We start from the raw sequence: 26,765 nt of genomic DNA on the forward strand, positions 1-26,765 counted from the left end.
GCAGCCTCTGTCCCCTAACAGCCCTCTCTCTACAGGAGGCATGGGGAAATCCTCTTCAGTCCTTTCCCTTTTGGTTGAGTTGTCAACAAAAACATTCACTATGTCATTGTTATTTAGGTTAAACGTTGGGTGAAAAAAAGACGAAATGCCCTCAGTTTTCCACGTGGATTAAACATTGTCATGTAGATTAAACATTGTCATGTAGATTTTGCGGATTTGAAATCACGTGGTTCAATTCGTTTTTGACCAGTGGGTAGTTGAATCAGGAGTTGTTCAAGCCAAGCTACGCCGCTGCCTTTATCTGTTGTTACGCCATTGACAAAAAAAATGACTTCATCCCTCATTTTATAGCCTACTGTAGCTAGCCAGGAGATTTCCGTGAACAAAGCAGCCAATCGTGTCGATGTACATACACTGTCTTCATAGCACACGTGGCAACTCGATGCTTGCTGTTCAATTTGTCAGTGCAGTGAAAGACAAATACATTAATCCATGGCAGAGCTACAAGCAAGATAAAATAAAGTTTCATTATTATTGAGCCGACTGGTTTCTATTCCTACTATCAGATGGCGGTGGAAACTGTTCATCAAGAGGACGTGCTAAATGTGATGTTGTGCCGAACCAGCGCAGGCGGGTGTCTTCGGGGTACTTACCGGAGAACAGAGCTACAGGTGTCAATCAAGGTCCTCTCGTCTCGCACAGGTGGAAGGTAAAGTTGGCAAAGTTCAAATGCAATGACAAAATCTCTCTCAATTCAAGTCAAATGCCTTTATAGGCATGGGAAACATGTTGACATTGCCAAAGCAAGTGGAGTAGATCATAAACAAAAGTGAAATAAACCATCAGAAATTAACAGTAACATTACACTCAAAAGTTTCTAAATAATAGAGATATTTTAAAAGTTGTATTACTAGCCATGTACGGTGTTGCAACAATATGCAATTAGTTGAAGTAGGCTACGAAAGGGAAAATAAGTAGACAGATAAATATAGTATGTATTTACAATGGTGTTTGTTCTTCACAGGTTTCCCTTTTCTTGTGGCAACAGGTCACAAATCTTGCTGCTGTGATGGCACACTGGTATTTCACATAATAGATATGGGAGTTTATCAAAATGTGATTTGTTTTCAAATTCTTTGTGGGTCTGTGTAATCTGAGGGAAATATGTGTCTCTAATATGGTCATACATTTGGCAGGAGGTTAGGAAGTGCATGTCAGTTTCCACCTCATCTTCTCTCGAGAGCCAAGTCTGCCTATGGCGGCCTCTCTCAATAACAAGGGCTATGCTCACTGAGTCTGTACATAGTCAAAGTGTTCCTTAATTTTGGGTCAGTCACAGTGGTCAGGTATTCTGCCACTGTGTTCTCTCTGTTTCATTTTATTTATTTAACCTTTTATTGAACCTTTTATTTAACTAGGCAAGTCAGTTAAGAACAAATTCTTATTTACAATGACGGCCTACCAAAAGGCAAAAGGCCTCCTGCGGGGACGGGGGCCTGGGATTAAAAATAAATACAATATAAATATAGGACAAAACACACATCACGACAAGAGACAACACTACATAAAGAGAGACCTACGACAACAACATAGCAAGGCAGCAACACATGACAACACAGCATGGTAGCAGCACAACAACATGGTAGCAGCACAACAACATGGTACAAACATTATTGAGCACAGTCAACAGCGCAAAGGGCAAGAAGATAGAGACAACAATACATCACACAAAGCAGCCACAACTGTCCATAAAAGTGTCCATGATTGAGTCTTTGAATGAAGGGATTGAGATAAAACTGTCCAGTTTGAGTATTGTTGCAGCTCATTCCAGTCGCTAGCTGCAGCGAACTGAAAAGAGGAGCGACCCAGAGATGTGTATGCTTTGGGGACCTTTAACGGAATGCGACTGGCAGAATGGGTGTTGTATGTGGAGGATGAGGGCTGCAGTAGGTATCTCAGATAGGGGGAGTGTGGCCTAAGAGGGTTTTATAAATAAGCATCAACCAGTGGGTCTTGCGACAGGTATACAGAGATGACCAGTTTACAGAGGAGTATAGAGTGCAGTGATGTGTCCAATAAGGAGCATTGGTGGCAAATCTGATGGCCGAATGGTAAAGAACACCTAGCCGCTCGAGAGCACCCTTACCTGCCGATCTATAAATTATGTCTCCGTAATCTAGCATGGGTAGGATGGTCATTTGAATCAGGGTTAGTTTGGCAGCTGGGGTGAAAGAGAAGCAATTACGATAGAGGAAACCAAGTCTAGATTTAACTTTAGCCTGCAGCTTTGATATGTGCTGAGAGAAGGACAGTGTACCATCTAGCCATACTCCCAAGTACTTGTATGAGGTGACTACCTCAAGCTCTAAACCATCAGAGGTAGTAATGACACCTGTGGGAGGAGGGGCATTCTTCTTACCAAACCACATGACCTTTCTTTTGGAGGTGTTCAGAACAGGGTTAAGGGTAGAGAAAGCTTGTTGGACATTAAGAAAGCTTTGTTGTAGAGCATTTAACTTAAAATCCGGGGAGGGGCCAGCTGAGTATAAGACTGTATCATCTGCATATAAATGGATGAGAGAGCTTCCTACTGCCTGAGCTATGGTGTTGATGTAAATTGAGAAGAGCGTGGGGCCTAGGATCGAGCCTTGGGGTACTCCCTTGGTGACAGGCAGTGGCTGAGACAGCAGATTTTCTGACTTTATACACTGCACTCTTTGAGAGAGGTAGTTAGCAAACCAGCCCAAAGACCCCTCAGAGACACCAATACTCCTTAGCCGGCCCACAAGAATGGAATGGTCTACTGTATCAAAATCTTTGGCCAAGTCAATAAAAATAGCAGCACAATATTGCTTAGAATCAAGGGCAATGGTGACATCATTGAGGACTTTTAAGGTTGCAGTGACACATCCATAACCTAAGTGGAAACCAGATTGCATACCCAAGAGAATACTATAGACATCAAGAAAACCAGTCAGTTGATTATTGACAAGTTTTTCCAACACTTTTGATAAACAGGGCAAAATAGAAATAGGCCTATAACAGTTAGGATCAGCTTGATCTCCTCCTTTAAATAAAGGACGAACCATGGCTCGCTTCCAAGCAATGGAAACCTCACCATAAAGGAGAGACAGGTTACAAAGGTTCGATATAGGCTTGGCGATGATAGGGTCAGCAACCTTAAAGAAGAAAGGATCAAGTTTAAGGAGCTCCTTTAGCACCTCGGACTCAGTGACTGCCTGCAGGGAGAAGGCCAAATATCATTAAGGCCAAATAGCATTCCAGTTTGCTTAATTATTTTGTTAGTTCTTTCCAATGTGTCAAGTAATTATCTGTTTGTTTTCTCATGATTTGGTTCGGTCTAATTGTGCTGCTGTCCTGGGGCTCTGTCGTGTATTTGTGAATCATAGCCCCAGGACCAGCTTGCTGAGGGGACACTTCTCTAGGTTAATCTCTCTGTGGGTCATGGCTTTGTTATGGAAGGTTTGGGAATCACTTCCTTTTAGGTGGTTGTAGAATATAAAGGCTCTTTTAGCCAGATCCTAATTGGGATGTTGAATTTTATGTTCATTTTGATGGCTTAGAATGCCCTTACTTTGTCTCTCAGATCATTCACCACTTTGTGGAAGTTACCTGTGGTGCTGATGTTTAGGCCGAGGTAGGTGTGTTTTTTTTGTGTTCTCTAGGTCAACGGTGTCTAGATGGAATTTGTATTTGTGGTCCTGGCAATTGAACCTTTCTTGGAACCCCATTATTTGTATTATAGGTGCTGCTGTAGGCCCTTGTTGGGAACAGAAGCACCAGATCATCAGCAAACAGTAAACATTTTACTTCAGATTCTAGGAGGGTGAGGTTGGGTGGTGCAATAAGGAGCATTGGTTGCAAATCTTATGATTTGCCACCAATGTTTATGATTCTCATTAGAAAACAGTCTAGGACTTGGTATATAAGTGCCATAGTTTTTTTAATATGATCATCATTGTTTTAAAACCATTACTTAATGGACAACATTTAAGAAAATCATTGAATACCTGACACTTAGCCCTGCTATACAATCAAGTTGCACAATATGCATGAGTTATGAAAGCTCATCTGCAATGATCACTCTATACTGACCCTCTTTCTCTCTCTCTCACACGTACACACACACACAAATATGAAAAATCTGCCACATTATTGTGGTTACTTGTTTAGTGTAAACAAAAGCCTAGTGAACCAATACCACTTCAGCAGGTGCATGTCTGTTTGAGGGTTTGTGTGTTTTTAATGTGTTTACTGTATATGTCTGCATATGTTTGTATGTTGTGCGTTTACTGTGTGTTCTGTTCTTCCCCAGTGAGTGGACTGAGTGGATGAGAGATGTGGCTGTGGTCAGACAAGTCCATTCAGAGCGGGTTTTGGTTCCTCTGGGTGTGTACAAGGCCTGGTGTCTGATGGGCCTGCTGTATGACTGGATGCCAGAGGGCTCTCTACACTCTCTACTATACCAGGTCAGTGTTATATATGCACACTCAGTCTAACTCAAATATGAATATGCATGTATAGTGTGTGGCAGTAGGCTAATTGATTAATCTAAGTTGGTTCTGCAACTTCCCTTGGTTGCAGCATACAGTAGACACAGAGTACACCAAACATTAAAAACACCTTCCCAATATTGAGTCGCTCTTTGCCCTCAGAACAGCCTCAATTTGTCAGGGCATGGACTCTACAAATGTTCCACAGGGATGCTGGCTCATGTTGACTTCAATGCTTCTCACAGTTGTGTCAAGTTGGCTGGATGTCCTTTGGGTGGTGGACCATTCTTGATGAACATGGGAAACTGTTGAGCATGAAAAACCCAGCAGTGTTACAGTTCTTGACACAAACCGGTGCGCCTGGCACCTACTACCATACCCCGTTCAAAGGCACTGAAATATTTTCTCTTGACAATTCACCCTCTGAATGGCACACACACAATCCATGTATCAATTGCCTCAAGGCTTAAAAATCCTTCTTTAACCTGTTTCCTCATCTACACTGATTGAAGTGGATTTAACAAGTGACATCAATAAGGGATCATATCTCTCACCTGGATTCACCTGGTCAGTCTATGTCATGGAAAGAGCAGGTGTTCTTAAAGTTTTGTACACTCAGTGTATCAACAAACTGGTGGACAAACTGGTGGTCGATAGACGCACATAAAGTTAGTCAAATAATGTCCTTCTTTTGATTGCTTTATTTACAATTTCTGTGTCTTCATGGTGAAACAATGCTGTGCTTGTCGCCCACATGCTGTGTCTGGAAAGCCCCTGGCAGATGCAAAAAGAGATCTATGTGTCATCAGCACTGTCACTGCCTTATTTACACAAAGAGCTCTTCCTGTTTCAGGAGAAAGTTCAGACAGTAGACGTGACACTGCACATGATTTAATCTGTCTGTGGTTAAACTGTATTTACATACAGTAAGTTGTGTTGTGGTCATGTTGAATTCTTCAGTATTTTCAGTTCACAATTTCAACATTGTGTTGTCATGTGCTTTTTTTTCAGTTCGCTTTTATTTATTATCCATTATAATGAAGTGAATAGAGTTGATACTGCATCTTGTGAATGATTGTAACCCTTGTTGTCCCTGTCAGACCCAGCTGTATCCAGGTCTACCCATGAGTTTCAGGCTAGGCATCCTATTAGATGTGGCAGAAGGGTTGTGCCACCTCCACTGCATACCACTCCCCCACCAGGCCCTGAAACCCACCAATGTTCTCCTGGACCAGCAGTACCGGGCCAAGGTAGAGAACAGTGACTGATAACTGACCCAGTCCTGTACTACAGAGACAAAAGTCTTCTCTCTGAGTGGTGAAACTAATGTGAGAAAGAACTCCCTTTGATTGAGGGTATATTTTCCATGGGATATGGTGTATTGTGAACAGTTACAGGTGTAAGCTTTACAGTGTACGTATGTGGGTTTGAGTCTGTGTTAGAGCAGGTGTTTTTTGTTGGTTTGTGTGTGGGTGTTTATGTTCATCTGTGGGGGTGTTCATGTTCCTACCTCCAGGTGAGTGACTGGGGCTTGCCCAGGGAGTGGAGGGTTGGCTCCTCTCTCTCTGCTGGAGGAGGGCCCTGCTTCAGGGACTTGGTGTACCTGTCTCCTGAGGCCCTGACTGGGACCACACCCTCTGTGGAGGCAGACATGTACAGGTGAGGTCACCTTTCATGGTCCTGCCACTTCAAACAGTCATATTCACCAATTAAATTTACCAGGTGGGGAAGGATAGGTTTACCACTTTTCTACAGAGGCCTTTACTAATGGCCATGCAGTTACCCAATGAGTATCTTCTCTCTTTAGCTTTGGCGTGCTGCTCTGGGAGACATTGAACAGAAGACAACCATGTGAAGGTGTTTCTATTTCCTTCCGTTTATTCAAAGCACAACTCTGTTTCTATCAGCAGAGACTAGATTATACCTGGCCGTATATCATACAGTCTCAATATTTTATTACATTTGTCATTTGTAACACATCATTGTCATTGTCTATGCCCAAGCAGATTTGCTCCAGCTGCTTTCAGGTGATGATGGGATTGGTTCAGGCCTGAAGGATGAGCTGCTACCCAAGCATGTACCCCACTGCCATACCCTCTCTCAGCTGATGACCAACTGCTGGAGCACTAACCCACACAGCCGTCCAACAGCAGCGGGTAAGTCTGTCTGTGAGGGTGAATCAGAGTATAGATAGACAATGGTGAAGAGAGCAGCTGTGCCTGGTCTTTGTGATCTCTCCCTACAAGTCCCCCTTCCTTGACTGCTTACCTACCTGCCTGTTGAGGACAAGTGACAGGCAGAACCACTTGCAGCACCCACCTCCTCTCCGTTCCACACGCCATGACTGAGAGATACAATCCCATACCCTACTTCTGCCACTTAATCAATAATTTGAGTCTTCTCATCTAAATTGTGTTCAATTGTTTATTATCTGGTGTTAGTTCATATCCATGTATTTCCTTGCCTATAACTGCCATGTGGGTATTAAAAAAAATTGAACTTTTGGTGCATTATGGTCAATGTGATGTTTACTTGGCAGACATCTTTCTCATGTCCTCTTCTTTCTCTGGCTCTCTGTCCACAGACTGTGCACTGGAACTGAGGAGCGCCATAGCGACCTTTGATCCCGATGCCATGACAAGGGCTACCCTCAGGGTGAGGGAAAGCAAGGTACGGATCATCCTCATTTAATAAGTTCTAATATTACACTCCGAAGTCCGATATTCTCTGTTTCCACAACCCTGATCTGCTATCGGTTTGTTTTGACTGAGGAAATCAGGATATGTTTCATGTGCTTTTAATCTCTCAACGGGTATTACTGAAAACAGTAAATAGACCAGTCACTAATCATGAGCAAACATGTGTATGTGTTTTCTGTCCCTTCACCAGGAGAGGGCACTACATGACTCTAAAATACATCCTGTGAAGGACATTCCCATTGAGATAAACAACCTAGAAGTGAGCTTGGTTCACATTTTTTTGTGATATTCTGATTGTACTTAATGCTTGTGATGTCTTACATTGAAAACAATATTTACATATCTCATTTCTAGGCCTGCGCTGGTTCCGGAGACACTAAATGTGTGGGCAACAAGACACTGCCCTTTCCACAGACTTCCTGCCCTAGTAAAACACTCCCTAGTCCCACTACAGCCATATATACAGGGGAAGCACCCCAGAGGAAGCACTGTCAGGGTAAGAACTTCAAACTGATCGATAATGAGAGCAGTTTGTGAATATACTCAGTTTGTTGTCAGTGAAACCACCCTGTTTATCTTCTTTATTAAATCAGAATTCATTGATATCTTATCTTGAACAGTCTAACAGCAACGTGTCTCTCCCCAGACTGTGTGACTGGCTGTGTGGTGTCTTCCACCAGTCCCAGATGTCCCAGCAGTGGACCGGGTCCTGAGCATTCCAGAGGGACAGGAGGCGTCTCCCAGGGACAGAGACAGAGCCCACCACCCCCACTCTCCTCCAGTCCCTCCAAAGCCCTCAGACAGAGCCCTCTCAACCAGCCCACTGCCAGCTCCCATGGTAGAAAATGTGTTTAAGCTTAGACCTCCCACCTATTACCCAGTTTTGTCCGCAGACGTATGTACAGTGCCAGACTGTAGCTATCTAGAATTGACTTATCTTTCTCTAGCGTGTCTAAAATGTTGCTGAAAAAGGTGAAGACAAAGTGAAACATTATGAAAATGAGTAGACGTTACAAACAGTGCCTCTCTCTGTGTTTGTATGTGCACAGTAAGCAGTTTTGGGGATTGCTGGTTTCCTGCATGGCCATCCTTTCACAGTCTTATCAGTATCCAATGCGTTTCCTCCCTTGGGGATCTTTGTTTCTCTCTATAAGTTGTCTGTTGTCCCAGTAAATGCTCTGAGTCAAAAACATTTTGTCTTTGTAAAAAGCAATACATGGCTACTAGACATTTATGATTGTGACCAGTGTGTTGAATAAGAGGGTAACTTGTCTAGTAGGGCTATGAATTTCAGTCTTCAGTGAAATAATCTACTGTACGTATTACTGTCTTTCATATCAGATAGCTACTACTTGTCTCTTGTCCTCTTTCTCTGAGTTGTCTCAGTATTTTTCTCAAAGTCCTCTCTACATGATTTGTGTTTTATGAGTGTTCGAGAGAGATGTGATATTATAGTTCTTGTGTCATCCCTGAAACTTCACCCTCCCTTCTTGTCAGCAGCTGCACGGTGTGCGTCCCCGACTCCGACGGCGGTGGGCTGTTGTCGTATCCTGCGCGAGAGACGTGAAAGCATCATTCGAGGCATGACGGAGGGACGACTTAACAACCTGCTGGATGTGCTCATCTCACAGCGAGCCCTTCCCCCGGAGGCCTGTGAGGTCATCTCTGCCTCTCTGACACTGACCGCTCGCACACGCTCCCTACTGGACACCTGTGCCTGTCAGGGGGAACATGCAGCTTCCCTGGTAGCTACCACCCTCGGTCTGATGTCCATTGCCACCAATTGTGGCCCTCCACAGATGTCTCAATGAAGGTGGATGGATGGTTATTATAATGGAAGTTGTGTAGTGAAGGGCCCCTAACCAAATGTATCTGTTCACGGTTTATCATGTCATACTGTATCTCAGAGAGTGTCAATTGAGACTGGAGCCTTGGAATGAAGAGCTGAGGAACCCTAACCAAATATATTCTATACTCACTCAGGTCTAATACAGACCACAGTCAGAGAACCTGAGATTCCTAATTTCATCAGAACAGCTGCAATGACTCATCTATATCCATAGAGATCCATGTTGGGGGGACACCTGTCCATGCCTTTGATAAGTCTTGAGTATTCAACCAGTGGTGCTACCTCTGAAGTTGATGTCAATCAAAGGTTTGATTAGAGTAAGCTTCTGTGACAGTCAAATGATAGAAACAATAGTGTTGGAGAGAAACCAATGAAAGTGAATAGCTGTGTGGGTGATTCATCTGCTTTGATCATGTTTATGACCCATCACTAGTGATAATGAGTGTTAACTATGTGTTGAGGGACTACTGAGCTAGCAAACAAAAAACAGCTTTGTTCTATATTAGATGCTATTAGATGCTCTCTCTGCTCTGTGGGTTATTGTGTGGTGCCACAATGTTGCTCGTCTTTTGACTGCCTGTTTCTAAAGTACATATTGTACAAAACTATATGTTCAAAATAGTTTGGATTATCCCGTTCAGCACTTTCTGACTTGGTATCTTGTAACAAGATTATTATTTGTTGGTTTATCAGATAAGATAAAATAACTGAACATGAGTCTAATTTTATGCCACTTTTGTTGGTTATTTGTGTTTGTAAACCTGTTAAATCCTTGAACCTATAGGTCATTGTCACATTCCCCTCAGGGTGCCCTTTGATTTTGTTCCCCATCTCGCGCAACACTCCTTTTATTAGCAGTACATGTCTGGGCTTCGCACTGTACCACCGGCTTCACACAGTACCAATTATCACACAAGTACAGTCTAAAGACGTTTATGTACTAAAAGGGTGAAAAGGGGTCTTGTCAAATGAGAGGCCCAGTTGAGTATTGGCCATAGTGTACATCTTTTTGTTGTTGTTTGTCTGTTTAATGTCATGCTGAGAACAGAAGACAGTAATTTCCCCAAGAACTGTCTGTGTGAATCGCCTAAGGATTGGAATATTTGGAGTTGTATAATAAAGTAAATAAATCTATAATGACAACATTAGATCAAGACTCCTCCTCCACACTCAAGCAGCTCTTTTCTTGTTGGTTTTTGAGTTCATGCCCTCAGAAACAAAGGAAGATGTTTAATAAAGGCTGTAATTTTCATCCAGTGGCGTAAAGTAGGTCTACTTCTAGAATTGTTGCCTATTACTGTTGCGCTCAAATATATTGCCCACTGGGCACACACTTGTATCAATATTTGCTCGCCATTTCAATGAAATTACGTTGAACCAATGTGGAATAGACAACTAATTGTCATCTGTGCCCAGTGGGTGTTTTCTCGCTTCAAAACTGGTTGAATGGCTAATTTCACCCCGAAGGCACCTGCAAATTACCACAGGTGAGAAATTACACAGTAAACGAGAATCACTTCACTTGCCTCCAACCAAATTCATTTGATTTCTGAATAACTGATTCCAGGTAATTATTTTACGTTGAAGTGAAAAATCTGTTTCTTTTTTGTTTCTTGGTCCAGTGTAGTTTTAAATCAAACAAATACATGGTGAACACAAAGTGTATATATATATTTGAAGTTATTTTAGAGGAAAATAAATAGTGAATCATACCAGTGTTTCAATATACTGTATTTGAGAGACCGTATCCATTCGTGTGATCGTTTATTGCCGCTGTCACATGACTATGATAATTGATCTCTGCTGTGCACAGTGGGGATGCCACACATCTTGGCAGGACGTCAAGAGCGATAAACAGAAAACAAGAAAAAGGTAAGACAAATAGCCGATACAAATGTAGCGGTTACTACTAATTTCACTAGTTAGTGTAAATTTCTGATTCACAGCCGACCTGCCATGTAGGATAAAGGACGTTGTTATTTCCTTGGAAAGAAGATGGAAAAAAATAACTGTTCCCTTGCGTTTGCATAGGGTTTACTGTATGTTTTACTTAACATTACAGTAAACAATGTCAATATTGATTTTAGAAACAGACCAAAATCAATCTCATTTAGGCTAAAAATTCAAATCCTCGATTTCCCTGTAGGGGAGAACGGGGTTGGTTGTCACAGCGCTTACTCAAAATCCATGGGGGCTGTGTAATAATCTGCTGCTACTGTAGGCTGAATGATAGAACAGCTTGTAATATTCATATGTTTAAACATACTGAATTATAAATGGATGCATTTTACCGCCGTATCATACTGTGCTATGATTGGTTAAGACCACCCAGATGGTTAGGTCATGGTCAGTTGATCACGGTTGGAGATAAGTGAACATGCCAGTTGTAGCTAGCTAATAAAGAGCTACGTTAAGAAATATCCTGTAGTACTGCATTTTATTATTTTGTACAAAGCGTGCAAAACAAGACACAGCTATTTCCATGTTAAAATGTTATGGGATGCATTTTTCTCCATTGTTTTTGATGGTTGTATGGTTGGTAGGCCTACGTTATAATCAAATAGTTTTAACAGTAGACTGCTGTGGCTAACTTAAAGTGGGTACATTCTCAGTGTTAACAGTAAATGCGCCGGCAGAAGTTGCACTGAATTTTCACAATGTTCAAGTTTGTGCTCAGCAGACCTGAAATTTGCTCAGGACCTAATTTTTTTTGAGGCAACATTGTTCAGATGCATGATTTATGTCTACATAGAATGATCCTTTTACTGAAAACGAAAGGCTGGTAATTTAAAAGATTCATAGTCATAAGTCATTACTTTCCTTTGTGTAGAGACCTTGTGAGTATGGTGGTAAGGCTGGGCAATATATAGTCTTTTAATGTATACTGGTATGGATCCACGTACCTTTATTTCTTTTTGAAATACCGTCTATAAAGTTATTTTTGATACAGTGCTAAATAAATGAAAAGTTGGACAAATTGGACTAGTTTACTGTCAGTTTTGTCCTAGTTTGGTTGAGTATAAAACAATCAGAATGGAGAAAGCCCATTTAAACCACTTAGAATTCATTGGTTGTCATCTAGGGATGCACGATATATCGGTGAACATATCGGAATCGGACGATATTAGCTAAAAATGCCAACATCGGTATCGGCCGATGTCTAGTTTAATGCCGATGTTAAAAACCGATGTCAAAGGTACCGTGCATAATTATGTAACGTAGGTACATGACTTAATAACCCCACGTAAAATTTTGCGCTACACATAACCGCCATCGATAAGAGACATTACTGTGCAGCCGTATTTATCAACCTGGCTAAGGCTTTCGACTCTGTCAATCACAACATTCTTATTGGCAGACTCAACAGCCTTGGTTTCTCAAATGATTGCCTCGCTTGGTTCACCAACTACTTCTCCGATAGAGTTCAGTATGTCAAATCGGAGGGCCTGTTGTCCGGACCTCTGGCAGTCTCAATGGGGGTGCCACAGGGTTCAATTCTCGGGCCGACTCTCTTCTCTGTATACATCAATGATGTCGCTCTTGCTGCTGGTGATTCTTTGATCCACCTCTACGCAGACGACACCATTCTGTATACCTCTGGCCCTTCTTTGGACACTGTGTTAACTAACCTCCAGATGAGCTTCAATGCCATACAACTCTCCTTCCGTGGCCTCCAACTGCTCTTAAATGCAAGTAAAACTAAATGCATGCTCTTCAACCGATCGCTGCCCGCACCTGCCCGCCCGTCCAACATCTCTACTCTGGATGGTTCTGACTTAGAATATGTGGACAATTACAAATACCTAGGTGTCTGGTTAGACTGTAAACTCTCCTTCCATACTCACATTAAACATCTCCAATCCAAAATGAAATCTAGGATGCAACAAAGCATCCTTCACTCATGCTGCCAAACATACCCTCGTAAAACTGACCATCCTACCGATCCTCGACTTCGTCGATGTCATTTACAAAATAGCCTCCAACACTCTACTCAACAAATTGGATGCAGTCTATCACAGTGCCATCCGTTTTGTCACCAAAGCCCCATATACTACCCACCACTGCGACCTGTACGCTCTTGTTGGCTGGCCCTCGCTTCATACTCGTCGCCAAACCCACTGGCTCCAGGTCATCTACAAGTCTCTGCTAAGTAAAGCCCCACCTCATCTCAGCTCACTGGTCACCATAGCAGCACCCACCCGTAGCACGCGCTCCAGCAGGTATATCTCACTGGTCACCCCCAAAGCCAATTCTTCCTTTGGCCGCCTCTCCTTCCAGTTCTCTGCTGCCAATGACTGGAACGAACTGCAAAAATCTCTGAAGCTGGAGACTCTTACCTCCCTCACTAGCTTTAAGCACCAGCTGTCAGAGCAGCTCACAGATCACTGTACCTGTACATAGCTCATCTGTAAATAGCCCATCCAATCTACCTCATCCCTATACTGTATTTATTTATCTTGCTCCTTTGCACCCCAGTATCTCTACTTGCACATTCATCTTCTGCACATCCTACCATTCCAGTGTTTAATTGCTATATTGTAATTACTTCGCCACCATGGCCTATTTATTGCCTTACCTCTCTTATCCTACCTCATTTGCACTTACTGTATATAGATTTTTCTACTGTATTATTGATTGTATGTTAGTTTATTCCATGTGTAACTCTGTGTTGTTGTATGTGTCGAACTGCTTTGCTTTATCTTGGCCATTTGCACAGTTTTTTGCACTAATTCTGTTTATTTTCATACTTGTTTTGTTTAGGCTACTTTCTTTTCTAACTTGTAGGCCTGTATGAAAGGATTTGTACAGTTCAATAGGCAAAAGCCATATCCTAATAGGCTTATTCGTTTTTAGCATAAGCAATGTTCATTCGTTTTTAAAGGTTATAAATAATTAGTTCTATCTCATTGTATATTTATGATTTTTTACAGTTCGATAGGAATAATAGGCCTATTAGTTTTTAGCCTAAATCAATGTTCATTCAAGTGTTATAAAGATTGTTATGGGCTAAATAATTATTTATTTAATCTGATTGTTAACTTTTATATAAATGCACAATTTGTAAGCTATATAAAACAGACTCATCATTCATTCATTCATACAACGACTTCATCATTCATTTAGCCTATTTTTGTTTGTTTCTGCTTATTGAAAGTGTTGCTGCGAGAGCTTCTACCCGATTTGCCGGTTGCGCAATTTAAGGACATTAATAGGCTAAATGCTTCGACAGTATTATACATATTTGTTTATAAGTTTAACTTGTGAAAGTAACGTTTACTGCAATTTGTATTCACAGTAGCCTATGTGTAGGGCCCTTTTTCCCAAACAGCCAATAATATAGGCCTATCTGACATTTTGGGCTGCGTTGGTGCTCTCTGCTCTTTCTACAATCTACATTGTCCTCTTGCGTTATGTTATAGTCTAACTACCACATATGTATTGAAATATATTAGGCCTATGTCGCCCTGCTGCGGAGGTGCAGTCAAATTCAAATATACTTCACCGTTGTTTGTGACATCACAATGTCATCACCGTCGACGATGGCTGTCGAACATTGTCATAGAAGATGCTATTGTAAAATTGCTTGCTACATGTGGAAATTAAAAAGGAGGTTTATTGTCAATTATTTCTTTAAAACGTTCATACTGTTTAGACATGGGTGTGAGATGATGGGCGATGATGGGGCCTCCCAGAGCTGCAGGGGTTTTCGCTACACCGGTGAGTGGGCTTGAAGGAGAGTAGAGGGATTTGCTTCAGAGGCATTAGCCAGGCTAGTTTTCTTTCTCTCTTTCAAATCTCTAATTCTCTGTCTTCTCCTTTCTTGTCTCTCGTCTCTTAGGGCAGATAGCACCTAGTCAGAGGGGACCCTTTTTCCCAGAAGTAGCCAGCCAGCTAGGACCCCAGACAGACAATCCCAGCATGGGGAACCAGGACGAGTCCAGGAAGCTGAACGGGAGCTCCTCGCACCCCGACGCCACCTCAGCCGTGGCCCCCGAGCAGGCTAAAGAGAGCATGCAGATGAAGAAGGAGATCTCCCTGCTCAATGGAGTCAGCCTCATCGTGGGCAACATGATTGGCTCGGGCATCTTCGTGTCTCCCAAGGGCGTGCTCATCTACAGCGCCTCCTACGGCCTGTCGCTGGTCATCTGGGCCGTCGGTGGAATGTTCTCAGTGGTCGGCGCTCTGTGTTACGCAGAGCTTGGCACCACCATCACCAAGTCCGGGGCCAGCTATGCCTATATCCTGGAGTCCTTTGGTCCATTCATTGCCTTTATTCGCCTGTGGACATCACTGCTCATCATTGAGCCCACCAGTCAGGCGGTCATCGCCATAACATTCGCTAACTACCTGGTGCAGCCACTGTTCCCCACATGTGAGCCACCCTACTCATCCTCGCGCCTCATTGCAGCCGCCTGCATATGTGCGTAAACACTTATGACGCGCTTACACACTCTCTGCCTCACTTTTTCCTTTATCCTTCTCTCACAAGTGGCAAACAAAGTGTCAAAGGACACTCTGAAAATACAGACACTGTAAAAATAGAATATTAGCAGACTGTTTAATTTAAGTTGAGTCACTAAAAGAAATAGTACATACTGTTCCTGCATTACAGGTGTACATTTGAACTGATTCCAAATCTGTTTTCATGCATGTGTGTGCACTCACTGGACTGTGCATCTGTACAGGCAGAAGCCCAACAGAACAGAGCAGGCAGAACTACTCTCAGAGTGAAGAAGCTTCGAGTCCTCTCATCATGTGACCTGTGAATTGTAGCACATAACATGTAACTAATTGAAAGAGTACTGTGTGATTGAAAGTCTCACAGCACAGTAAAATAATTTGGCTCTGATCTTTGATCTTTCACAGTCTTCTGTTAAGTACCAGTCTGCTGATGTTGTGTGAACACTGTCTTTGGTTGGCCCAGGTTTACTGACGTTCATCAACTCGGCCTACGTGAAGTGGGGCACCAGGGTGCAGGATGTCTTCACTTACGCCAAAGTTCTCGCCCTCGTCGTCATCATCATCACAGGCATAGTTAAACTATGCCAAGGTCAGTGACACTGTAACACTGCTGCCAACACACTACTGTTGATTCATTTTCATATCAGATTTTTATCCCATTTGCATGAGAGGTTGTATAGTAATTATTGTAATTAGTAATTGTCCTCTCAGGATGCACCGTGAACTTTGAGGCGTCGTTCCAGGGCTCTTCCACAGACCCAGGAGACATTGCCTTGGCCCTGTACTCTGCCCTGTTCTCCTACTCAGGCTGGGACACACTCAACTTTGTTACCGAGGAGATCAAGGACCCAGAGAGGTACTCATGACACCCTGAAAAACACATACCAAACATACCGTTATTGACCTGTTTGATTTCCGCCTCTATAGTCAGTCATTAACTAGCATGGCCACAGATCTGCTTGTGCTTTAGCCAACTCCTTTGTCGTGCATGACAGTTTGGCATGACAACGAATCCAACCGAGGGGTCGGCTGAAGCACAAACTGCTCTGCTCCCATGCTAGAACGGTAACTGTGTTCCGTTACTAATTGGAGGAAGCTTTGGTAACAAGGATGTGTGAATACAGTGGTAGTTAATGGAGTGCCATAGTGATTGCTGGCAACTGGCTGTTATTCCAAAGTAGAACCTACTGTATGTACATTCACACATTAACGCCATTGCCATGTAACCTTACCACCATGTTGCACTGTTTGTTTAAGCAAGTAAACTCCTGTAAGAGTATATGCCAAGCAGAGAGAGACGTATACTGTATGAATGATAATGTTTGACCTCTTACCCTGTTTCCATAGGAACCTGCCCCTGTCCATTGCCATCTCCATGCCCATCGTCACGATCATATATATCATGACTAACGTGGCTTACTACGCCGTGCTGGACATGAGTGCCATCCTCGCCAGTGATGCCGTGGCTGTGGTGAGTTCAGAATTAAGAGCGCTCACTTTTATATCATGGAATAGAGCTGTTGAAGAGCAGATTATTGCTCTGATTTCCGGGAATGTAGTTTGAGAGGTAAGTTGCATGCAGCGCCGACCCACATGCCACATGTTGAAGTTATTACCAGGCGATGAATGCCCTTGTTTTTTTTAATGTATACATTGAGTTGCTGTTCTGTTTCTAGACCTGTTTGTCTTTTGATTCTATACGCGTCTGCTCACCCTCAGGCAACTGTGTCGGCTGGGCTGGCCCGGCCCAGTGACAGTCTGGATGTTTAATTGGAGTCCGACAGACTCCCATTTAGATATGGGATCTTTCTTTATAAATGTGTAAAAGTGCGTTTTTGAGATTCTGTGTAAAAAATCTTTTTTTAAATCTCCTCTGTAGACGTTTGCCGACCACACTCTGGGAGTGATGAGCTGGACCATCCCCATCGCTGTGGCTCTGTCCTGTTACGGAGGGCTAAACGCATCTATTATCGCCGCATCCAGGTAAACCCTGTGACACACACACACATACAATGCCCTAAACTTTCTAGTCTTGCTGTACAGTCTAAGGCCTCGATTTCCATGTTCCATCTGGTTATATCTCTGGTTATGTTGAGCTCCGATGGATTTTATAGTGACGTTCTATAATAAAAAACATATGGAGTGACTTTCTGGTAATGACTACGGAGGTACACTAAATTGCCAAAAGTATGTGGATACCTGCTCGTCGAACGTCTCATTCTAAAATCATGGGCAATAATATGGAGTTGGTCCCCCCATTTGCTGCGTTGACAGCCTCCACTCTTCTGGGAAGGCTTTCCACTAGATGTTGGAACATTGCTGCGGGGACTCGCACCCATTCAGCCACGAGCATTAGTGAGGTTGGGCACTGATGTTGGCCGGTTAAGCCTGGCTCGCAGTCAGCGTTTTAATTCATCCCAAAGGTGTTGGATGAGGTTGAGGTCAGGGCTCTGTGCAGGCCAGTCAAGTTCTTCCATACCGATCTCGACAAACCATTTCTGTATGGTCCTCACTTTGTGCACGGAGGCATTGTCATGCTGAAACAGGAATGGGACTTCCCCAAACTGTTGCCACAAAGTTGGAAGCACAGAATCATCTAGAATGTCATTGTATGCTGTAGCGTTAAGATTTCCCTTCACTGAACTAAGGGGCCTAGCCCAAAACATGAAAGCCCCAGACCATTAATTCCTCCTCCACCAAACTTTACAGTTGGCACTATGAATTCGGGTGTTCTCCTGGCATCTGCCAAACCCAGATTACTCCGTTGGACTGCCAGAGAACGTGTTTCCGCTGCTCCAGAGTCCAATGTCGGCGAGCTTTACACCACTACAGCCAACGCTTGGCATTGCGCATGGTGATCTTAGGCTTGTGTGCGGCTGCTCGGCCATGGAAACCCATTTCATGAAGCTCCCTGCTAACAGTTATTTTTGCTGACGTTGCTTCGAGGCAGTTTGGAACTCTTCAGCACTCGTGGTCCCGTTCTGTGAGCCTGTGTGGCTTACCACTTCACGGCTGAGCTATTGTTTCCCCTAGACATTTCCACTTCACAATAACACCACTTACTGTTGACCGAGGCAGCTCTAGCATGGCAGAAATTTGACTAATTTACTTGTTGGAAAGATGGTATCCTATGACTGGGCCAATTTGAAAGTTACTGAGCTCTTCAGCAAGGCCATTCTACTGCCAATGTTTGTCTATGGAGATTGCATGACTGTGCTCGATTTTAAACACCTGTGAGCAAAGGGTGTGGCTGAAATAGCCGATTCCACTAATTTGAAGGGGTGTCCACATACTTTTGTATATATAGTGTATGCTGTATGCCACAGATTTACCATTATGTTGTCCAGATACTCTAGTGGCCGCTAGTGCTGAGCGATTAACCAAATGTATGTTATTTTTGTAATTGACGGACATCTGTTAAATTATTTGAATTCCGTTTCGTTCTTATTTTTTTTAGCTCTCAATAAACACATTGGCTGCAGTTTCACTAGTCATAAATCAGATCATGCCTGAACTGTGCGATGTAGCAGGGAGTTGTAGTTACCAATAGGCCAATTTTCTACATAGTTTAGTGCAGAAAACGTGATTATTAACTACAATGACCATAATCCATTGCATGGCTATTTGTCTGGTTTGTGTGGGGCAGCCATGGAGAGGGAGAGAAGAGACAGAAGAGGCGCGATTGAGAGGGATAGAGAGCAGTTGCTTCGCGAGGTATCTCTACCTGAAAATACATAATCTAAGTGATTGACAGTTGGTACTCAGCAGTCATAAAAGCCTTATTTACTTTGAAGAACTATTGAAATAGTTTGGGTTCCCGAGTGGTGCAGCGGCCTAAGGCACTGCGTCTCAGTGCAAGAGGCATCAATACAGTCCCTGGTTCGAATCCAGGCTGTATCACATCCGGCTCTGATTGGGAGTCCCATAGGGCGGCGCACAATTGGCCCAGCGTCGCCTAGGTTTGGCCGGGGTAGGTCATCATTGTAAATAAAAATGTATTAACTGACTTGCCTAGTTAAATAAAGGTTACATTTTTAAAAAATGTGATTTTGTCAGACAACATAGGCATTAAATTAAATAGAAAAATTAAATATAAAGTCATCAAATGTAATTTATACAACAACTGAAATACTTAATTTAAGTAAAATCATGTGAGTAACTGATGATAAATAAGTGATAAACAGTACTGGGCAGGCACTACCATCATGGGACTTTTATGATTTTTTTTATTCTGTGTTGTCCAACCCACATAATGCATAGTGCATTAAATAATCTAACCGAAACAGGACCGACCAAAAAAAGCACTAATCGCTCAGCACAATCTCTAAGTGATACCTCTGCCGTTGGCAGGCTGTTCTTCGTGGGTGCTCGTGAAGGTCACCTCCCGGACGCCTTATCAATGATTCATGCGGAGAGGTATACTCCTGTCCCTGCTCTGCTCTTCAACGTAAGCACCCCCTTTCCTTACATCACTTACATCGCATACTTTAGAACAATTTCATCAACTTTTATGCCAAACAAACAAAGTAGAATCATCTCCACTGTCCACATCAATGCAATGCTGCTGTCAATGCTGACACCTGGTGGATGGACATGCCCAGGGCAGCTTCCTTACTATCTGGTGTGGATGATGCTGATGAGCCATGTCTCCCTGGCGAGTCATACATTCTGCCTCTTTTGACCAGCGTCTTTTTTTGTGCCCACAGTGTGCCATGGCCTTGGTATACCTGACTGTGGAAGATGTCTTCCAGCTGATAAACTACTACAGCTTCAGCTACTGGTTCTTTATGGGTCTGTCTATCGCCGGGCAGATCTACCTGCGCTGGAAGGAACCTGACAGACCCAGACCACTCAAGGTGAGATGAGATAACTTGACTGTCTCACCCGTGAACCAATATGTTCATACTTTATCAATTAATAGACTAAAGATAAGTAGTTACATGTAAGGCAACAATAAATGTTCTTTTCTTCTTCCTTCCATGTCTGTCCATGTGTTCCTGTGTGCAGTTGACCCTGTTGTACCCCATCATCTTCTGTTGTTGCACTGTGTTCCTCGTGGCAGTGCCACTGTACAGTGACACCATCAACTCTCTCATTGGCATTGCCATTGCCCTCTCAGGAGTGCCGGTCTACTTCCTGGGCATCCACCTGCCCGAGTCCAAACGCCCACCCTACATTACCAAGTTACTACGTGAGTTACCCTCTCTAAATAATACCCTTTCCTCAGCCTGTTTCCAAATAAGGACTGATTTATATTCCTGTCTTGTATAATAGTTAAATAATTCCATTGAGAGATGTGGAGTCAGTATTTTCTTTTAGTAATTACTGATTGCTCTTAACTCTTTCTTTCTTTTGTGCTAGGTTCTTTCACACGCTTTACTCAGCTCACCTGTTTCTGTGTGCTCACCGAGATGGACATCAGTGAGTGAACCTCACTCCCAACCATGACATAAAGTTCTCACCATGTTACCCACCACCCTTTGCAATTCACAAACAGACACATGGGACCAACTCATGGAAATTCACCTCTTTTGCAAAAACAAGGGAATATTTAAACATTTTACCTGAATGTCTCACTACTACATTAGTCTGTAGTTTACAAGTTGGGACACTATACACACGTTTACACGCACAGACAGGTATAGAGAGGTGACAGTGTGGGACTCCAGTTGCTTTTCACTGCCGCCAACCTGGTGCCTGATGGTTCATGTGAAGTTAAAAATTGGGCAAGGACAGATCCCAAGGAAAGCCATGGTCATCTGACCAGTACTCTAGGACATCCCCTCCTCCTTATGTCATTATCCTACTCATAGTTTCACTTCTCCCCATCTCCTGACATAGCATTGTCCCCTGCCTAGTGTATGAGCTGAGGGGGTGAGATCCACATCAGTGCCTGTGGAGGTCTATCCCTTCTCAGGGGCTGGAGATCCATGTAAGATGGCAATACATCTCTTATCTTGTGATGGAATGACCTAGAGAGGTTAGACAATTTTGTTATATGATCTCAGAGTACACTTTAATTTTTAGAATTTGAATGTGCTGTGCCTGTCAAAAACATATACACAGTGTACAAAACATTAGGAACAACTGCTCTTTCTATGACATAGACTTACTAGGTGAATCCAGGATCCCTTATTAAATCCACTTCAATCAGTGTAGATGAAGGGGAGGAGACAGGTTAAAGAAGGATTTTTAAGCCTTGAGACAATTGAGACATGGATTGTGCATGTGTGCCATTCAGAGGGTGAATGGGCTGATAGTATGGTAGTAGCTGTCCTGCGCACCGGTTTGAGTATGTCAAGAACTGCAACTCTACTGGGTTTTTCACACTCAACAGTTTCCCATGTATATCAAGAATGGTCCAACACCCAAACGACATCCATCCACCTTGACAACTGTGAGAAGCATTGGCGTCAACATGGGCCAGCATCGCTGTGGAACGCTTTCGACACCTTGAGACTGAGGGCAAAAGGGGGTGCAACTCGTTCCTAATGTTTTGTACACTGTATGTCTGCATATTCCAAAGGGACATGCAAACAGACTGATTTTTATAAATATTCAAATGTATTTCTTAAAAGTAATGCTACGGTCTGTGTTCTCGTGGAGCTTTTGAGTTATGGATGATAGTTTGTTATTATGGATGATTTTTGGAAAAGGGGAACAAATGACTCCATGTGCTGCTACTTGGTTCACCACAGCTCTACTACTGTCCTTTAGTTGTGTTCTTTCCAACCCTCTGGAAAAATTCAGTTTTTATCAGAAGCAAATTTTTCTGTGAACTGCTGACTGACCTCAGTAAGGTTAATGTATATTAAATTGTAAACTATATCTACAGTATTTGTCCAAATGCACACATTTTCATTAGTGGGGCTGGACCTCTATCAATTATACAAGTCATTAACCTGAAAAACCAATCCCACCCAGACATTCTTCTCTACTGTATTGCTTTGGAAAATGTGCAACAGCCCCAACTAAATGCCACCATGGTCTTTGGAGGGTTACACATACATAGAGGCCATGTCAGCTTTACCAACAGTTTGGGATCACTTGGGGCAGCAGCAGTGAATTAAACAAATGTTCACTTTATTGTACATGTAAGTCAACCATGCAAAGGATCTCCTGGGCCAATACTTAATGAAGCCACTGAACTTCAGTATATTTTTTCTGGGGAATGACAGCTGGCAAACATGACTGAGCCAACTAGCTTCATGAAATGCCCCATGGGAGATTAGATGGTTATCAATAAAACTTAACCAGTTTGCAGTATATTTTAATTCATTGCAGCAATAATGCACATTTATTTTGAAAGCTTTATTTTATACACATCTACATATTTACAAAAGGGATTCAAACTTTGCGAGTACAATCTCCATGTGACAGGAAATGTAGACCAAAACATTTTAACACACAAAATGAGTCACTACCATACGCTTACATGTACATACTAACATGCACAAAAGGCAAACACACAGTCCAAACCATCTCACCAACATACAAATTTAACAAGAAGCACAAAGCATACCACGGTTGTGCGACACATCTCACACAAATTCACACCAACACTTGCACAGTAAAAAAAGGACACTCAAACACATCCACCAATACTCGAAGTTGGAGATCAGTCGGAGTCATCCTTGTCTCCATCGTCATCATCCAACTCTTGCATCACCTCACTCTGGTACCGGTCCCAGGATCGCCGACTGTACGAGTGCTCCTCTTCCCAGTACCCTTCAGGATGAGAACGGCAAAATTAGGTTCCAGAGAGAAGCTAATAACGCAACTATCCTTAATATGGGAGCTTTGATAATCATTGCGTGAAGCTTTTGTGAACATTGTACAATGAAAAAAGTACTAGCCTACCTCCATAGCGCTCCTCTCTGTCGCTGCCATCCTCACCATCTTCATCTGGGTAGTCATTCCTCCAGTTCCCCTCTTCATTCTCATCATCCTCGTCCTCATACACTTCTTCCTCATTCACCACCAAGTCAGGCACCTGGAAAACCAAGACATCAAGGTTATTCCTCCTGCACCATTTTATGATATTCAGATACTAACCTCATCCCAGGCTCAATTTCTACCGCAAATAGAGCCTGGAAACAGTGCAACAAAGTGGGCCTTGAATTGAAAGTGGCATGGGTTAAAAATCGAGGTGAGAGGGCCTGCTACATCTATTAGAATTTTAAAAAGTTAAACGCAACCATAGTTTTGGGAAGCCCAATTGATTCTGAGTTTGGGCACAGTTTGACAACTTTCCCCATTTCTCTTCCTTGTTTAGCCTAAAGTCACTTTTACTGCTTGCACTTTGAAATCCCCAATGTAGAGGGGAGGTTCTGAGGGTTCTGCTAGATGGTGGCGACAGATCACCTAATGAAATCCAGCTGGAATTCTTCCCATTCCTGCCATAGGCTCCATTCAAGTCCCTTTCTGAGGCGCTGTGAAACCAGACAGTTTGAAAGAGAGTCGGCTGGAGGACGAGATTAGTCAGATACCACAGCGGTTTACCAAATCAATTATGCAGGTACAATTGAGATTGGTCTAGGTGTTAGGCTAAGTTATCTGCATGGCTGTGAATGGTCATACTTGTATCATGAATGTTCATTGCATTTGAGAATTGTGTTCTGATCCTTACCAACTCTCCCTCGTCTAAGTAGGGCCTAACAGACAGGATGTCCTGGATCCAGCCTGCTGTGACTGTTTCCTGGTAGTAAAGGTCATACACGTAGTCGTCCTCCCGTTCACGATGCTCAACACCCACACCCTCTCCAGACACACTCAGCTTCTCACGGATCATCTTCATCGAGTTACACAGGATAGTCTCTGGGTCAGGGGTCAGCAACTGGGAAACAGAGTGCAGTCACACAATAAGCATCAAATTCAAGCCATCCAAATATTAGGCCTGTGTGTCAGCGGCAGGTAGGCTACAATCTGGATCAACTGAATTCATCATATGGGAACTGTTGGCACTGACACGTTTACATAGGATATCCTGGTTTTAAGAAGGTTTCCCCAGCTCTAGCTAAGCCTTAGGGAGCCCAGCTCACACTTACCTTGCTAGAAGCTTTGTCCTGGTCCCCATCTTCCTGGATGATGTCAAACACCTGAACTTCACCCAGGCTCCAGGCATTTTTGCCTGGCTCCTCCTCTGTGGGCTCTGGCTGCGTTGAGGGGGGCTGTTCTGCAGGCAGCCCTGCTCGATGGCTGGAGAGGATCCTGTATCGCTCCTCCCGCCTGGTGCTCCACTTAGCGCTCCGTAGATCTCCCACAATCCTCTGGGAGCTGCCTGCGGAGGGGCGCAGGGCGTGGGCCATACGGGGGCGGGTCAGTGCTTCACGAACATGTGTCTGGACCGGGGCATCCTGAGAATAGTGACAAAGTTGGGAAACAGTTATCCTAACAAAGAGGGTTGAGAGACTAGCAGTGCATTACATTAAATATTCACTAAATTAACTTAGCTACTAGAACTGTATGAGTGCTAAGAACACATTACGATTGTTTTATTTACAATGTAGAAGAAATAGGTCATAGAAACTAGCTACCTAGCTATGACTGACTGACTTTCAGGACCATGACCACACAAGTCATCTGCCAACAAAAGTTATTTTCTACCCAAACAACAGGTGTTGCGAAGGATTATTTCCTCATAGCTAGATAGCTATACAAATTAATATTGTCCCATGGTCTTGAAAGGGCATGTGTACAAAAGGCAGGTACACCAGATAATGGTGCTGTGAAGTTAACGTGATCTAGAACATAGGCAGGCTGGCTGGCTGGCTAGCTAGTTTGCTAACGATAGCTATCTGTGTTGTTAGCCAGCTAACGTTAGCTAGCTTGCTAATCAACACAAAGCGAGCTAGCCAGTTTGCTAAGTAAGGATGACTTGAGCTGGAGAGAAAATCTAATTTAGATAGCTAACTAGCAATAAACATAACGTTCGTTAACCAGCTGATAAGCTAACCATAGTTAGTTAGCTAAACAGCAGACTTGAGTGTCTTGCGCAGCACCAGCCGATTGTGTCCAGCGCCCACGAGACACCGTGGTTTGACAGCGGCCCATACCTGTGATGCTACGGTCGCCACGAGTTTGAAGACTGAATTCTCAACCTCTGTATCATTGGGCTCAGGCACAGATTCCCCAGCGGTCTGGGATGTGGTCTCTGGTCGAATACGTTTACAGGCAAGCAGCAAAGCATCGGCAGGGTCAGTTCCTCTCTTTCTTTTCACCCGGAGAATAGTGGTGCTTGGATCCATGGCTACTGCTCCAACTGGCGCTACCGTAACTAGCTAGCTATAGTCGCACTTATAAAAGAGGAGACAGGATTCTTCTTCTTCTTCTTACACTGTTGTATCTTCTTCGATGAGGTTTAACGGCGGTTGGCATCCAATAAATGTTGCATTACCGCCACCTACTAGACTGGAGTATAATTCCATTACATTTAAAATAAATCATCACAAAATAAATAAATCAACATATACCCTTCCATCTAACCCTACACCACAACCTACATTTTCTGCGACTTACGTTACATGCAGTACAGTTGATAACCATTACTATAAATGCAAAAAATCCAATCCTACTGAAACATACACTACCGTTCAAAAGTTTTGGGTCACTTAGAAATGTCCTTGTTTTTGAAAGAAAAGCATTTTTTTGTTTGTTAATTAAAATAACATAAAATTAATCAGAAATACAGTGTAGACATTGTTAATGTTGTTAATGACTATTGTAGCTGGAAACGGCAGATTGTTTTGATGGAATACCTACATAGGCATACAGAGGCCCATTATCAGCAACCATCACTCCTGTTTTCCAATGGCACATTGTGTTAGCTAATCCAAGTTTTTACATTTTAAAAGGCTAATTGATCATTAGAAAACCATTTTGCAATTATGTTAGCACAGCTGAAAACTGACGTTCTGATTAAAGAAGCAATACAACTGGCCTTCTTTTATACTAGTTGAGTATCTGGAACATCAGCATTTGTGGGTTCGATTACAGGCTCAAAATGGCCAGAAACAATGAACTTTCTTCTGAAACTCATCAGTCTATTCTTGTTCTGAGAAATGAAGGCTATTCCATGCGATAAATTGCTAAGAAACTGAAAATCTAGTACAACGCTGTGTACTGTACTACACCCTTCACAGAACAGCGCAAACAGGCTCTAACCAGAAAAGAAAGAGGAGTGGGAGGCCCCGGTACACAACTGAGCAAGAGGACAAGTACATTAGAGTGTCTAGTTTGAGA

The 26,765-nt window shown here is 43.0% G+C and overlaps 3 protein-coding genes across 5 annotated transcripts; 2 read left to right on the plus strand and 1 right to left on the minus strand.

The window, feature by feature from the left end:
- The first annotated feature begins 71 nt into the window (after window positions 1–71).
- On the plus strand, window positions 72–10,208 carry LOC115202951 (receptor-interacting serine/threonine-protein kinase 2). 2 transcript variants are annotated; one of them, XM_029767159.1, is made up of 11 exons: window positions 72–709; window positions 4,337–4,490; window positions 5,615–5,764; window positions 6,031–6,173; window positions 6,322–6,371; window positions 6,521–6,670; window positions 7,099–7,184; window positions 7,404–7,472; window positions 7,568–7,709; window positions 7,860–8,051; window positions 8,711–10,208. In XM_029767159.1, the coding sequence occupies exons 1-11, from the start codon at window positions 567–569 to the stop codon at window positions 9,022–9,024; spliced, it is 1,593 nt and encodes a 530-aa protein (XP_029623019.1). In that variant the 5' UTR covers window positions 72–566; the 3' UTR covers window positions 9,025–10,208. The 2 variants fall into 2 exon arrangements, with proteins under 2 accessions (XP_029623019.1, XP_029623020.1); XM_029767160.1 differs by having other exon boundaries at window positions 73–709; window positions 8,714–10,208.
- A 208-nt stretch (window positions 10,209–10,416) lies between these two features.
- Window positions 10,417–21,064, plus strand: LOC115202950 (Y+L amino acid transporter 2-like). Of its 2 annotated transcripts, none has more exons than XM_029767157.1 (11): window positions 10,417–10,549; window positions 10,876–10,934; window positions 14,902–15,483; window positions 15,988–16,113; window positions 16,236–16,380; window positions 16,872–16,995; window positions 17,404–17,507; window positions 19,875–19,971; window positions 20,231–20,380; window positions 20,532–20,715; window positions 20,886–21,064. In XM_029767157.1, the coding sequence occupies exons 1-11, from the start codon at window positions 10,509–10,511 to the stop codon at window positions 20,951–20,953; spliced, it is 1,680 nt and encodes a 559-aa protein (XP_029623017.1). In that variant the 5' UTR covers window positions 10,417–10,508; the 3' UTR covers window positions 20,954–21,064. The 2 variants fall into 2 exon arrangements, with proteins under 2 accessions (XP_029623017.1, XP_029623018.1); XM_029767158.1 differs by having other exon boundaries at window positions 10,469–10,629.
- A 1,721-nt stretch (window positions 21,065–22,785) lies between these two features.
- Window positions 22,786–25,841, minus strand: LOC115202954 (probable RNA polymerase II nuclear localization protein SLC7A6OS). Its single transcript, XM_029767163.1, has 5 exons — window positions 25,580–25,841; window positions 24,572–24,880; window positions 24,154–24,360; window positions 23,385–23,517; window positions 22,786–23,252 (listed from the first exon to the last, which is right to left on the minus strand). Exons 1-5 carry the CDS (start codon window positions 25,769–25,771, stop codon window positions 23,143–23,145), a joined length of 951 nt encoding a protein of 316 aa, XP_029623023.1. The 5' UTR covers window positions 25,772–25,841; the 3' UTR covers window positions 22,786–23,142.
- Window positions 25,842–26,765: the final 924 nt, after the last annotated feature.

This window comes from Salmo trutta, chromosome 12 (assembly GCF_901001165.1).
Source record: "Salmo trutta chromosome 12, fSalTru1.1, whole genome shotgun sequence".
Lineage (NCBI taxonomy): Eukaryota > Metazoa > Chordata > Actinopteri > Salmoniformes > Salmonidae > Salmo > Salmo trutta.